This window comes from Dicentrarchus labrax, unplaced genomic scaffold (genome assembly GCF_905237075.1).
Source record: "Dicentrarchus labrax unplaced genomic scaffold, dlabrax2021, whole genome shotgun sequence".
Lineage (NCBI taxonomy): Eukaryota > Metazoa > Chordata > Actinopteri > Moronidae > Dicentrarchus > Dicentrarchus labrax.
Window position 1 is genome coordinate 7,212,846 of NW_026136711.1, and position 14,210 is coordinate 7,227,055.

General features: G+C 39.4%; 2 protein-coding genes across 2 annotated transcripts in view; one reads left to right on the forward strand and one right to left on the reverse strand.

Moving 5' to 3' along the window:
* The window catches only part of LOC127371851 (zinc finger protein 679-like), a 395,275-nt gene that overhangs the window by 370,993 nt on the left and 10,072 nt on the right, over positions 1–14,210 (reverse strand). The window lies entirely within an intron of this gene.
* aldh1l1 (aldehyde dehydrogenase 1 family, member L1) overlaps positions 4,464–14,210 on the forward strand; it is a 29,185-nt gene continuing 19,438 nt past the window's right edge. The window contains exons 1-7 of the mRNA XM_051414988.1: positions 4,464–4,583; positions 6,768–6,913; positions 8,565–8,799; positions 8,880–9,045; positions 10,970–11,071; positions 11,309–11,398; positions 12,751–12,885. Of these exons, the coding sequence (XP_051270948.1) occupies positions 6,787–6,913; positions 8,565–8,799; positions 8,880–9,045; positions 10,970–11,071; positions 11,309–11,398; positions 12,751–12,885 (855 nt within the window). The 5' untranslated portion in view covers positions 4,464–4,583; positions 6,768–6,786. The remainder of the gene's footprint in view (positions 4,584–6,767; positions 6,914–8,564; positions 8,800–8,879; positions 9,046–10,969; positions 11,072–11,308; positions 11,399–12,750; positions 12,886–14,210) is intronic.

Sequence of the window (14,210 nt, forward strand, 5' to 3'; positions counted from 1 at the left end):
GTTATCTACACGGATAAAACTGAATTGAACTGAAAAAAAATTATGATTATGTGATACAATTGATTCAAGGCTGAGTATTCCTTGTGACAAGCAAATTGACCTTTGTGTGAAAAATATTTTTCGATTGGTTCCTTTAAAGTTGCAACATCACTCACAAAGACAATATTATGCCATTCAAGTAGTGTTATTGTACGAATACATCTAATCTAATCTAATCTAATCTAATAAATCTGCCAGTTATCACCATTTTAATATAAAACTGCAAATTTAGTCCCAAAGGAAAATCTCAGTCTTGAGTTGGATTTGGTTTCTGGTCACCAGAAGATGATTCCTAATGATTCTAGTGACATTCACCATCATCATCCCAAAATTTCCACTTGTGCACTGCAAATTAAATACGCTGATTGCCATGACAGTCCCTGAGCATAGGCTACCCCCAGAGGATTCACTTTATTTTATTTTAAAGACACCATGATCTTTGCGCTACCGCCATCCTCAGGACAAAATATCGAATTTTAGCTCCACATCTGCTAAGGCTCCAGGAGCAGCGAAATCATCAGTGCGACGTTCATCATCTTAGCCCACAGGTACTGTTCATTATGCTTTTTGATAGGCCAACAGCTTGGTTTGGACATAACAGATGCAAAGTCAGATATCTCAAAGCCTGAGCAAATCACATGGCTGCATCTGTGCTTTTCAAACTGGGGTCTGGGGTCCACCAAGGGTCCTTGAGTGGGTTGTAGGAGGTCCCCAGCCGAAAAAAAGGAATAGAATGTAGAGCCTGAGTGGCAGCTGTTTTGTGGTAGAGTGCTGCCCCCTGGTGTATGAACAAAGGAAATGCTAACGGAAATACTTCTTACTTCTGTCCTATTACTCTTTGATACAGTTTTACAGGTTTCAGCCAGCTGACACTGATGACAGTAAATGACCATATTAAATCAGTTAAAACATTATTCTCAAAACATTTCAAAACTAATTTTAAAAGATAAACGATTAAAAATGAAGATTAAAGATATACATTTACTAGTCCTATTATGTGGGCACTGGGCATAAAGGAAATACATGCACGCACAACATTGACAGTATGGTCACACACACACACACACACACACACACACTCAAACATACACACTCAAAAAGAGCCATCCAACACAGTGTCCACAGGGCTGGTCTGATCGTCAGGTTACTGAGTGGACCATTAACACAGCTGATAACTGAGGACCAGAACCAACCAGTCAGATTGAACTAAGATAGGCGCACACACACACACACGCACACGCACACACACACAAATTATGCAAACACTGAGGAAACAGCAGTTAAAGTTAGAGTTGTTCTGTAAACTGAAGGCTGACTGAACAAAGTAATTTTGTCTGTTTGTGTTAATAAATCTATAATGTTTCATACTCACAACTCAGTGCTGATATGAGGAATTATATTTAAATTTAAATAGCAGGTAATACAGAGGAGATAAATGAATGTAAGCCAGCTGAGAAAATATGTCTTTGAGCATGTTTGGATGGTTGAGAAAAAGTCAAGTTCCTGAGCTTTGACTTTGTAGGAAATACATTATGTCAACATTAGGGGTGTGTACATCTCCCTTCTAAGACGATCTGATGTGTATCTAGATACATGGGCTATGATACGATTCAGGAAAGATGCATTATAATATGGAACAGTTCAATGCTATACGATACTTTATTTTTCTGTGTGATTTTTGTGTGACTTGTATATTTGTATATTTGTATTTGTATATTTTGTGCACCAATTGCACCAGGACACATTCCTCGTAAGTGTAAAAACGTACTTGGCAATAAACATAATTCTGATTCTGAACTTCCAAATATTTTAGATCTGATGGTGGACTGTAAATCCAACCTCGCGAGCCACACTGCGCTAACGTTACTCTTGTCACGAGACCCTGGAATTTACCTTTTACCTTTCAGAGAATGGAGACGCTGTTAGCAGCAAAGCTTCAGTCAACCAATTCCTAGCTTTAGAATTGGACCATTAACCGGTCCATGGTACATTTAGATCCATCCAGGGGTTCACGTACCTATGTAGTGGCATCTATAACAGTAAAACTGATTTGCGACTCATATTGGTGAATCTTTACACCCTCAATACAATGGCTCAGTGTAACAATTACTATTACAACTACAACTATTGACCTTTGGACTTTTATCACGACTAAAAAGGCCTAAAAAAATGTCCACACAATCTATACTGAAAGGATTGGTAAAGTTTAAGCTGAATCTGCTCGGCTGTAAAGGCACATGTGCTTTATCTGACAATAAACTCACTTTCTGCTGTACTCAGTAATATTTTCTGAGGTTGGTAGCCACATTGTTTGGCTGCCTTTTGTCGAAACCCAGACTTTGGCCTTCCTGTTACCAGTTTGTGAGTTCACATCATTTTATTTTTAGGGATTATGAGCCTGTGTCACCGTTATGTGTCTTCTTTTCTGTTCAACCTCATGACCATTTGGAGTGTGTTTGTATCACCATATAAGAGAAGTCATATAACACATTTCCTTTTGCACATTTGTGATTAGTTGTGTATTTTCCAACAAATAATAATGACCCTGTTTAAAGTTTATGGCTGTTGGATGACCTGCTGTGACTGTCGGCTGCTGCTTTATCTCTGCTTTATTGTACAATATACTTTTATTTGTTGTTGGGAAACAAAATAAGTTCAATATAACCTTAAACCGGTAAGGAAACACAGTCGTTCTCATGCTGAACTTGCAATATCTACGTTTATCATCTTGCTTTGTTTCTTTGGTACATATCATAAATTAAATTTTGTTTTATTTGGTAACCCAATATTTTACAGATCCCTAAACTCTAATACATTTCCTGGAAAGACCAATGTAATTTGACAGTGCTGAATTGGTACCCTTCCATAGACTACAATTCCTAAAGCTAGCATTCCCTCTTTTAGTCGGTGTTGAGCATGTAAAAATGTGGAATTTATCTGCAAGCAGCTAAAATTCTATATAAATGAAGGATAGAGTTAGGCTATAGGATAATGGCAAATGCTAAAATAAAGCATAGCACCAATTAAAGAGTGCTGAAGTCAGGGAACTGAGGGTAATATCTACCTTAAGTTAGCCAACATTAGCCACCACAGACTATTGGTCTGAGTGTACTGAACTGTGTTTTATTGCTCATAAATTCAACTTGTAATTTGTAAGAGGAAGAATGGAATGCAATATTCATAGGTATGTTTTTATATATCACCGCCATGTTCAACCGCCATATTCTACAGAAGCTCAGAAAGGACAAACCAAACACTCAATTAAGGAAACAGAATTGAAATGAAAGTTATTCATTGTTTGTTTAGTATCCTTTTTGGTTATATCGGGTCTGTTGTTGGTTTTTGTGTCTTAATATATGAAAATTCAGAGATGGTTATTCACTATTAGATTACATTAGATGTATCAATTGTATGGCACAAATACATTTTTTTTAAAAAAATAAGTCACAGGTTTTGTTTTACTTAATTTATTTTTTTTTTACGAGTTTTGAATGACTTAGCTGCATTTCATGTTTTTTTAACCAAACCATTTAAGCCATGGATCTTGGATTATTCATCACTGTTATTGCTTTTGTTGCTCTCAATGTACAAACACAGAATAAGCATTAAAAAGATAGTAAGTTCAACAAAATAGACATAAACTACTGTGGACAGAGATATTCACCGATCAGCCATAACATTGTGACCACTGACAGGTGAAGTGAATAACACAGATTATCTGTCGGTATGTGTATGTGTGTTTATATATCATAAACAACAACAATAACATTTGACAGTAAGGCAATAGTACAGAGTGCAGAGGATGATGAAATAAACATTTTTGTGCAGGTTTTATTTTGTAATGGATTTTTTGGGATGGCACACAGGCCGCAGGTTTGAATCAAACCCGGGCCCCTGCAGTAAGGACTCAGCATACATGGGGAGCACACTTTACCAGGTGAACTACCATGCACGCCCGGTTTTCTTTATTTATATATTCAAGGTAGGTGGATATTACAGTATACATTACGTAGAGCATGCATACATGTGTTTGCAGTGTTTATATTTATAAGTTCTAACAATAATTCTACAATGCAAATAAATAATTTACAGGTAATGAGAAACTTTCTTAATATTTTGATTTAGTATCTCAAAATATGACTTAGCATCACAAAGTCATTATTTTAGAGATACTAATTCAAAATACTCCTTATCATGACTTACAATTTCTTTTTTTTTCCGTCACATTGGCGGAAATGGGCTTCCATACTTCCATACATTAAAAATTAACATTCTTCCAGCATACTGCAGGACAACCACAGAGTCGCTCCTTATTGAAGTGTAGTGAGTCAGTTGACAGTTTGTGTGTCTGTGTGATTGGGTTGGTTCAACCCAGCCCCCCTGCAGCCTCATGGCCCGCGCTGTCCAATCCCTCTGCTTTATTTGCATGTTATGTAATTTGGGCGGCCTGTGTGTGTGTGGCTGAGGGGAGGAAATTAAAAGCGACCGTCTGCGTCCGATCGCTCTTTCCAGGCAGGCAGAGGAGCACTGGGTCTGCAGGCGGGGTAAGGACTTCACTTCTGCTTCATGATTCTTTGCATAATGCATAATGTTTATTAGTGAGCGTGCGGACTGCTGATTGGTCTCCTGTCCACACACACACACACACACACACACACACACACACACACACAGGTTGTTTGTATTTGCAACAAGAGCCTGTTGCTGTTTGCAGCAGCTGTTGAGGATATTAATATTACAGCTCCACATTATGGCTGCTGCACAGGACTTCACGCAGTGTATTGTGGGTAATGTGTGATTATAGTTCTGAATGTTAGTTTAAACTTTATGTCTTGTAACTGAACGGTGTCCCTTCAGTGGGCTGTCAAAGCCCCGCAACTCTTCCGTGCTTCTGATTGGTCAACACCAGAGGCATGAGCTACACTAAAGGATCGATTGGTTGGCAGGACAGCAGGACCCGCCCCCTGCCTGTTCAGGGTCAATACACTGTCAAACAGGCTGTCATGATTATGAGCACTTTGTGATTGTTCTAGCTGCTGTATGACGGCCGAGGTTGTTAAAGTTCACTAAAAGTAAAGTAACAACTAAAACTAAGTGTGAAAAAACACTTTAGTTCACTGAAATAAAAATCAAAACTACACTTAAGAAATAAACAAAAACAAACTCAAATTGTTTTGTGTAAAACTAACTCAAATATAACACAAATATTCAGGAAATGTCTCCAGTCTTTGTTATAAGGTCATATGTGTGTGAGGAGGCATTGATGCATATGTTTGTTGAGACTGGGATGTCTACATCAGCAGTTCTCAACCTGGGGACCCTCAGGGGAATATTTTAATTTCACTATTATTTCGTTGACTAAAAGTTGAGAGAATGTATATGAATGATTATTATGTTCATATGTTTCACACTCTTCACTGTCACCGAGCCAATCTACAGTTCAGACAGGGGTAGGCAACCTATGGCTCTGTAACCCCTGTCTGGTGGCTCCCTGTGGATGTGACAGACATTTTATGGAAATGAAAAATTTTCATTTATCATTTTGTTGGCCTAAAGTGATTTTTAAATTATCCAGTTGTAAAAATGTGCAGCCATTACACACTGAATAAGAAAATGCATTAACATGCCTTCTAGTCTTGAGACTCCCCATGATGATAGTTGTGGATTCCAAATTTGCAGCTCCAGACACATTTTTCTTTCATTTTTTCTTAAGAAAGTGGAAAAATCAGCTAGCCATGAATGCGAGCTAACACGACATGATGACCCAATGACCTCCGTTTGTGAGCGAATGCAGTCCTGTTTTGTCAAGAACTCCTGGAATGGTCCTGGAAAACGATTTCTCAAAGAGTGGGACCCCTGTTGTATTTAAACTAATAAAAACTAAAGTAAAGCTAAACATTTTTAAACATTAAAAACTAAACTGAAATGAGAAAACCAAACTAACTGAAATCAAATAAACTAATGACGCATAATGGCTGCATGGAAGTTATTAGTGTTTCATCATATATATGCAGTTATATAAACATTACGAAAGAAAGAAATGCTGCATATAAAAAAAAACTACTTACTACTACCTACTTACTTACTACACGGGACAAATAAATGCATTCTTGTATGTCCTTTTGATAAAGTACCTGCAAATACATCTAAAATCCATTTTTGCCTTTTCTGAGAATGGAATGCTACTAATCTACATGTACACACACATTCTGCCTGTCTGTCTGCACACAGTCTTTCATGCTAAAGCCATACCATGATGAAACCGCCACAGAGCTGAGAGCTCAGTTTGCCCTTCGGACCTACAGTCAAGAGTTTCACATTTTTGCACAGAGCTTTATTATGAAATGCCTGCACACACACACACACACACACACTCTCTCTCTCTCCACACACACACACACACACACACACACACACACACACACACACACACACACACACACAAAGCTAACAGAAGCACAGGCATGTTCTGTCTTGCTGAGTTTATTCTGAAGTCAGTGTTCTGTGTGCCCTTTAGCCAAAGACAAACTAGTAAAAACTGACACCTTTCACTTGTTTCATAGTTGTAAAGTACTTGCAAGTCTAAAAACAGCATATGCAGGATGTAGCTCTTAGAACAATAAACCCCCACTTGCTTTATAAAATGTGACATTCTTTCCCTCCTATGTGACATAATTCATATACTTTGAGTGCTTGTACTAATTCCAAACATTTTCTGGCGGTTTCAGAACACAGTGAGGTGTGAGGATGAAGATTGCAGTGATTGGTCAGAGTCTGTTCGGCCAGGAGGTTTACAAGGAGCTAAGGAAGGACGGCCACACCATCGTAGGAGTCTTCACCATCCCTGACAAGGATGGCAAGGCTGACCCACTGGGTGAGAACTTAACCGGGACTGGGAGCTCCAAACCTTAGCTTTACCATCCATAAGACCAGTTAATCCCAGTTCAAACCAGAGAGTCACAGCGAGATGAAACTGTTTTAGCACGTTGTAGCGAAATGTTGCAGCGGTATGAACTGGTTGTCTCAGCTCAACTCAAGCCAGCTAATGGCATTAGCTTATCAGATCTCCAGTGGCTGGTTTTAGAACATAATGTCACCTTATATATCAGCTCGTACGGAAGTGCGCCAGTCAACTCAGTTACAAACTGTCAGCTGGTTGAAATGGCAGAGTTTTGGACGGAGAAAACAGAGGATCACCTCATCAATGCGTTTGAAACGAACCTTTAAATATATCCGCGCACCCATAGACGGCTCCAAATTCTTTTGCTGTTTTCATGGTTTCATGAATAAAATGTAACTGTAGCACTATCCTAATTGTATATTTTAAGATGCTACAAATGATATCCAGCTACAAAAAGCCTAAAAAGTCGGCAGTTAGAATGGAAGCTATGGATTGCTATGGATACTCCGCTGGTTGCATTAGTGTGAACTGGCAAGTTTCAGAATGTTGCAGGCCAGTCCATTGCAAGTAGTTACAAGTATTTGGTCTGAACTGGGCTTTAGAGTGAAATCAATGGAAATACTGTGTTTGCTCTTACTAAAGCCTTATTGATCATAAGTTTGGGCACAGCTACCATGAATAGATGGTGCCAAATGAAATTTGGACTCCTCACACCACTGGTTTTATCACTTTGGTCCCCTAAACAAAACAAAAAAAATCAGTATTGGTGTCCAAGTGCGGTGTGTCATCACCTCATCATCATCTTTATATCAGCAGTAACCAGCAGTAAGACGTCCGATCTGATACAAGATTTATTGCACTGTAAGGAAGGGCTAGAAAGTGTAGCTTTATGGTTATGAGAGAACTAAAAATTCCAGCATTCTCCTTGACGTTAGAAAGTATGCTTCATTTAAATGAAACTATGATTGGTCAGCACAAGCTGCTTGTGTTTCTGTTGGAGGCAAAGATTGTAGAGAGTGAAGCCAACATGAGGCTCACTGTCTCCTCATTTATCAAAACCCTACCACAACATCTTCATCAGCTTTCATCTGGCCTGAGGGCGGCAGCTTCCAAACTGCTTCTGCCATGCTCCCTGTCTGAAGTTGAACATATTTAGAATCTGACTGACAGGCTGTGCAGAGGGTGAAATGCTGTAGATCTGAAACAGAAAATCCAGCTTTTGAAATTTTACCTTCCACAAGTGTTATAGCATTGTGCAATTTTGCAAATGATATTGTGTTTAGGCGTGGGCAGAAGCACAAACACAATTGCAAACTTTTAACCCATAAATGTTATCATGACATTGTTGGTGCTCTGAAGGTTTTGTTTTCCAGTGAGCCAACATGCTCAATAGCTGCACCCTGACTCTGTTTGACGTGAATGGAACAGAACACTAATCATCGGTAACACCTGTGTTTACCCTCCTTTTCATATCAAAATGGCTGCTGTAAAAAAGGTCTATTGGTCAGTCAAAGCAGCAATGTGAATACATACAGAGAGGCAGATTGATAATAAAAATCATCTTTAGATTTCCTAATCTTTTGAGGTTGTACATTTGAGATTTGATCATTCTTTTGTCCCGCAGCAACTGAGGCGGAGAAGGATGGCGTTCCCGTCTTCAAGTTCCCCCGCTGGCGTGTGAAGGGCCAGGCCATCCCGGAGGTGGTAGCTCAGTACAAGGCCACTGGAGCCGAGCTCAACGTCCTGCCCTTCTGCTCCCAGTTCATCCCCATGGAGGTCATCGACCACCCCAAACATGGCTCCATTATCTACCACCCTTCCCTGCTGCCTCGCCACAGGGGGGCGTCCGCTATCAACTGGTGAGTGATGCACACGTTCATCGGGTTGGGGTAAGCATTGTGACAGAGCCGGTCTTTGACCTGCTGTCTCTGGCACACAGGACCCTGATCCATGGCGACAGAAAGGGCGGGTTCACAGTGTTCTGGGCTGATGACGGACTGGACACTGGACCAATCCTGCTGCAGAGGGAGTGTGATGTTGACCCCAATGACACCGTCAACACAATCTACAAGAGATTTCTCTTCCCAGAGGGAGTCAAAGGCACAGTGAGTGTAGTGATGGAAAAGGCATTGTGGGTAGAGAAAACAGGCTGTGCTTGTTGCTTAAAAGAGATGTGATGATGTACGATATGATCCCGTATCATGATATAAAACACTTGATCATGGTGAATTTCCATTATCGAGATAATAGTGAATATCCTTGCAAGCCTAGCGGTCTAGCTTGCTAACATACAGCCCTATATTGATTTCCTGATTTATTTCTAAATTGCCACAAAGGGGTAACCCACATCTGTCCAGTTCTAAGCCTCACCATGTCTGAAGGCTGAGTTTGCCCATTGTATTCCACTGGATGTGTGGAAATACTATGAATTCCAATCGTGGGTGTTGCATATATTAGCTTCTTAAGAAAATGTCAGCTAAAAGGATTCCAGTATGTTTTAGTGCCATTGTAAGAGTTTTAAGCATAGTTCGATGATTATTGTGATCAAATCATGAATTCCCAATAATCATTGCATGAAGTTGTCATATTGTCCCGTTCCCAGCAGGAGATAGGAGTAAATGTACGGAGTAACCATAAAATACACATTTATATGAATGAAAACGCATCTCAAGCTCTATGGGAAAATGTTTATCTAACAAACTGTCTTTGCTCTCACCTGCCATATTTAAACTTTAACCTGCTTTTGTTTTGCCTCAGAGGTCATCTGGCACACACTGTGGTTGGGTGTATTTTTATATTGAGTGCTCAGTCTGTATGCAAAGGGCGCATTATTTAAGATTAGAAAAGACAATTATTTAGGATTATAAAATGTAGGATTGACCACTAAACGATACTGATGTGCAAGTACTGTTTGTCTAAGTAAGATATGAGTAAGATATCTTACTACTGATTGTGTACTGTTCTATTCAACATTATGTACATTTAAAGCTGTGTTCATCTTTTTTTTGGCCACCAGTAGGCATGGGACCATAGGAAGATTTCATACTAGAATCACCTACCTTACATTTTGTTAAGACACACATATATTTACTCTGTGTTCTTTATTTTGGAATCTATACTATTACCACACATCTGGTTAACGTTTACTTGGTACAGTTTTTCTTTTGATGGGTTTATGAAAAGGTTTAGATGACCCCCCTGCAACCCACTGAAATTGGTTTAGGCCTGATTGGGCTGTTTATGTGGAGAATTTTTATTCTGTTTGGCCTTTTAAACCAACTATAATAGAAATATTAGGCTCCAAGTAAACATAGCTTGTGATAGTGTAATGTAAATCAGACATTCACTGTGATTACACAAGTTTTGAGAGTTTGGGTCATGATGGACAAGGGGGAGCCCACATCTTTCCAGTCAGTCCAAAGGTTGTCACCATGGCTGAGGTCTTGGCTTACCCATTGCATCCCCCACAAAAAGTTAAACCGGATGTGTGGAAATAGTCTAGATTCCAAAGTAAAGAACAGTGACGCAATAATCATGTGTTTCTTAACAAAATATAAGGTAAGGCGATTCCAGTATGTTTTAGTGCCATTTTAAAAGTATGGTAGTATTAGTAGTAGTAAAGTATATTTTCATCATTATCGTGATAATATTGTGTATTGCAATTATTTTGGCCAAGATAATCATTTTCATATCATCCCATGCCTAGTGTTTGTAAAATATGTAAAAAGTAAAAAAAAGTATTATTTTTCTGTGATTTGTACTAAATGAATCAAAACTTGTGGTATGGTCCTTTTTTAAGAATAGGAGCCATCACCATTTCCGTTATTAAATCTTTACCAGTCCCAACATGTAGGTAAAGAAAAGACATAATGTAAATAAATGAAGGTATCATTAAGTTAAGGATCCTCATGCTTGTCTACCTTCAGTGGCCTTTCAGTTTCCCAACATAACAAACACTGTGATGGCAAAGTCCATAAAGATAGCACGCGTTTTGCTTCAGTGACTTGAAGTGCACTGTTCTGGTTCCAGGTGGAAGCAGTGAGGCTGATAGCAGAGGGGAAGGCCCCGAGGATCACACAGCCACAGGAGGGAGCCACATACGAGTGCATACAGAAGAAAGATAATTCTAAGGTAATGTACAAGGACAGCCACCCAGTTCTCTACACTAGAAAAAAGTCAGTCATGGATCATGACAATGGATGATAATGGAATCCATTGAACCTCTGTTCATCAGCTTGGGCGCCTGAATTTTCAATCTGAAATTGTGATCTTGCAAACAGTGAATGGTTTTCAAAGTAAAACATTTCATTTCTTTACATTTTGCCTCTGAAGACATAATGACGAAGAGATTCCTCTGTCTGTTGGCAGATTGACTGGAACCAGTCTGCTGAGGCTCTCCACAACTGGATCCGAGGGAATGACAAAGTGCCCGGGGCCTGGGCGGAGGTCGATGGACAGGTAACAAAGAGCAGCACACCCTTTATCTGCATCCTTCGTTTCTCTGTCCTGCCACACGATGGCACTGCATGTTATAACAAAACTCATATCTTATGATACACAAACATCAAGTTTAAGTAATAATTATGGATTTTACACCAGAGGAAGGAGTGACATTATTATCTTGTGATGTCATTATGTAACGCACTTTAATATTGAAAATTGACTTTATAGGGGCAGACAGTGGTTTGAGGCTTTACATCCGAAGTTTAAAAAAGTTTCATATCCGTTGTGAACAGTTATAATTCATATACCTGGGCAATAATCCTTTGTTAGGGCAGCACCTCTTAATTAACTGACTTATTAATGTACACTCACGCATGAAGCTCATTAACACTGACATTTTGTGTCACCGCCACACAATATATATGTTCATAGCTTCTAGTTTTTGGTTCTGGTTTTGTTCAAATTAGTTAAAAAACCATTTCAGTAAATATTTCACAAAAGTGGTGTTTCATGTAACTTTAACCTGGAGCAGTGGTTCCCAACCTGGGGGTTGGGACCCCCACTAGGTGTCACCAAAGCTTCATGGGGGTTCGCAAGGCCTTCTTGATTCAAGGGATGTAAGAAAACTATACATAGTAGGCCTATATCTCAGTGCTTTGTTTTATATTTGTATTTCTGTGAAGAAAACTAAATGAAATTGTTCTTTTTAAAGTTTGCATTTATACTGAAGATCTAAACTTTGAAGACCTGAACATGAACTCTATTCACAGAGCATTCACTCACTGATAAACAGCCTTGTCCTGCATTAGAAAAGTATGAAGTTAGAACAACTATGGAGACCTATGAAAAGGAGATACTGAATTTGTCAAAAAAGACGCCTATTATGTTTGATAAAAAATAACATAATACCGAATTGTATCAAAAGTTCCTCAAAATATCAGGAAAACTAATCTCTACTGCAATATTCACAGGAATGCTCAAAATCCATCCCAATTGCTCATTTTACACAAACTTCCTGAAATATTCATAAAATATGTCCCTTAGTCAGGGGTCACCAGTTTACTCAGTGATTTCCCTTTCGGAATAAGGTTGGGAACCACTGACCTGGAGGAAGCTCCCAGTAAAGGGATGAGCCGGTTACCTCTGGATACCACTGATAAAGATGGTTTGCTTTTATTGGCAAGATGTTACAACTCTGTGATCTGATTAGCCATGAGTGAGTAAACCATTATCTGGATCCATATCTGTTAAACCAACTACACAACCTGACCAGAGCCCCAAAAAATTCTGTGCCAGCCCGAACCACGTAAGCAGTTTTGGTATTGCCTTCACCACAGTTGTGGTGTTTTGTGCCTCTCTTCCTGTAGAAAGTGACTTTCTACGGCTCCAGTCTGGTGGATAACAGCCCCACTAACGGCCAGCCCCTGGAGATCCCTGGAGCTAGCCAACCTGGCATTGTCACCAAGGCGGGCCTGGTGCTGTTCGGCAACGACAGCAAGGCGGTAAGTCAACTCATGAAGCTTTTTACCAAATTCCACCCGATGTTCATAGTCAAAACCAAAATCATCATCATCATCATCACCCATGGTACAAAAATATAATCTGTATCTGTGATGAGTTTATTACTGTTTCAGTAGCTGCTGCAGGTTACTAAACGTTTATAACTGCCTTGATATGAAAGTTTCTGTGTGCAGCTGATGTTCATCTCTTAGGAAAGAATAATGTCATATCATTTTTGGAATTTGATTGCCACAGTATTAGGAAAACGATGGTAGATTTCTACCCTGATGTGTGGCTGATGCATACAAACGTGTTTCTACTAACTTTATTACCATAATAGCACACACAGTTGCTAGAGAGCAGTTTAAAGCAGTGGTAGGATTGTATATAAACACCCAGGCTTCTTAGCAGTTGAAATGAGAGAAAAGGGTGTCCTGTTAACAAGATGCTGTAGATGGAGGCTGCAGGGTTCCCACGCGCCCTGGAAAACCTGAACATTTAGAGACTAGTTTTCCAGTCGTGGAAACACCTGGAAATTGATTGAAATGAGCAAATATCCTGGAAATAATCTATGTTGTCCTGGAAAATTGAAATTGTATTTTAGCCCCTCACTCGCCTATGTTAGCCTAGGTGCGTATTTAGTTTGAAACTGTTGGTAGGATGAGCTGTATGACACTTCAAAGTTCCAAAGTACCAGAAGCAAAGTGGAACTGACTTGCAGTGATCTTTTTGGCATCAAGTCTATTTTTTCCAGAGCAGTAGCAAAATTCTGATATCTCCATGCATGCAGCCTAATAATGTACATTGTTGGTCTATTTTATATATTTATAAAAAACAATGTAAAAATTGCAGTAACTACGAAATCCAACCAAAAAACCAACTGTGCTCTCCATGTGTTTCCCAGTTACTGCAGCTTCAGTGTCTGAAACAATAAGAAATACAGATTTCATATTATAGGACATCAAGTTAGATTTTAGATTTTGTCAGAAAGAAGACACACAGACTGTACTTACTGCACTCTGCCTTTGCACTACCTACTGTATATATCTGCTAATGATCCTTACTTCTTCATTCAGACATAACAGGACACTTATGGAAAGAGCTGCATGCTCTTGTGACAAAGACTGACTAGATTTAATAATGATCACAACTGAGCCTCTTTATCACCTTCACTCCACCAGACACAAGTAGACCTGGCCTTGGCCATCGTGGCCATCTCGTTCTTCCTCTTGTTGCTTAGAGAGAAAATCTCTCCAGGTGATAGGCACACTACAAAAAGTCTGAAACACCAGCATCTAGATGGGATCCTTTCTAAAAACTGGGGCTA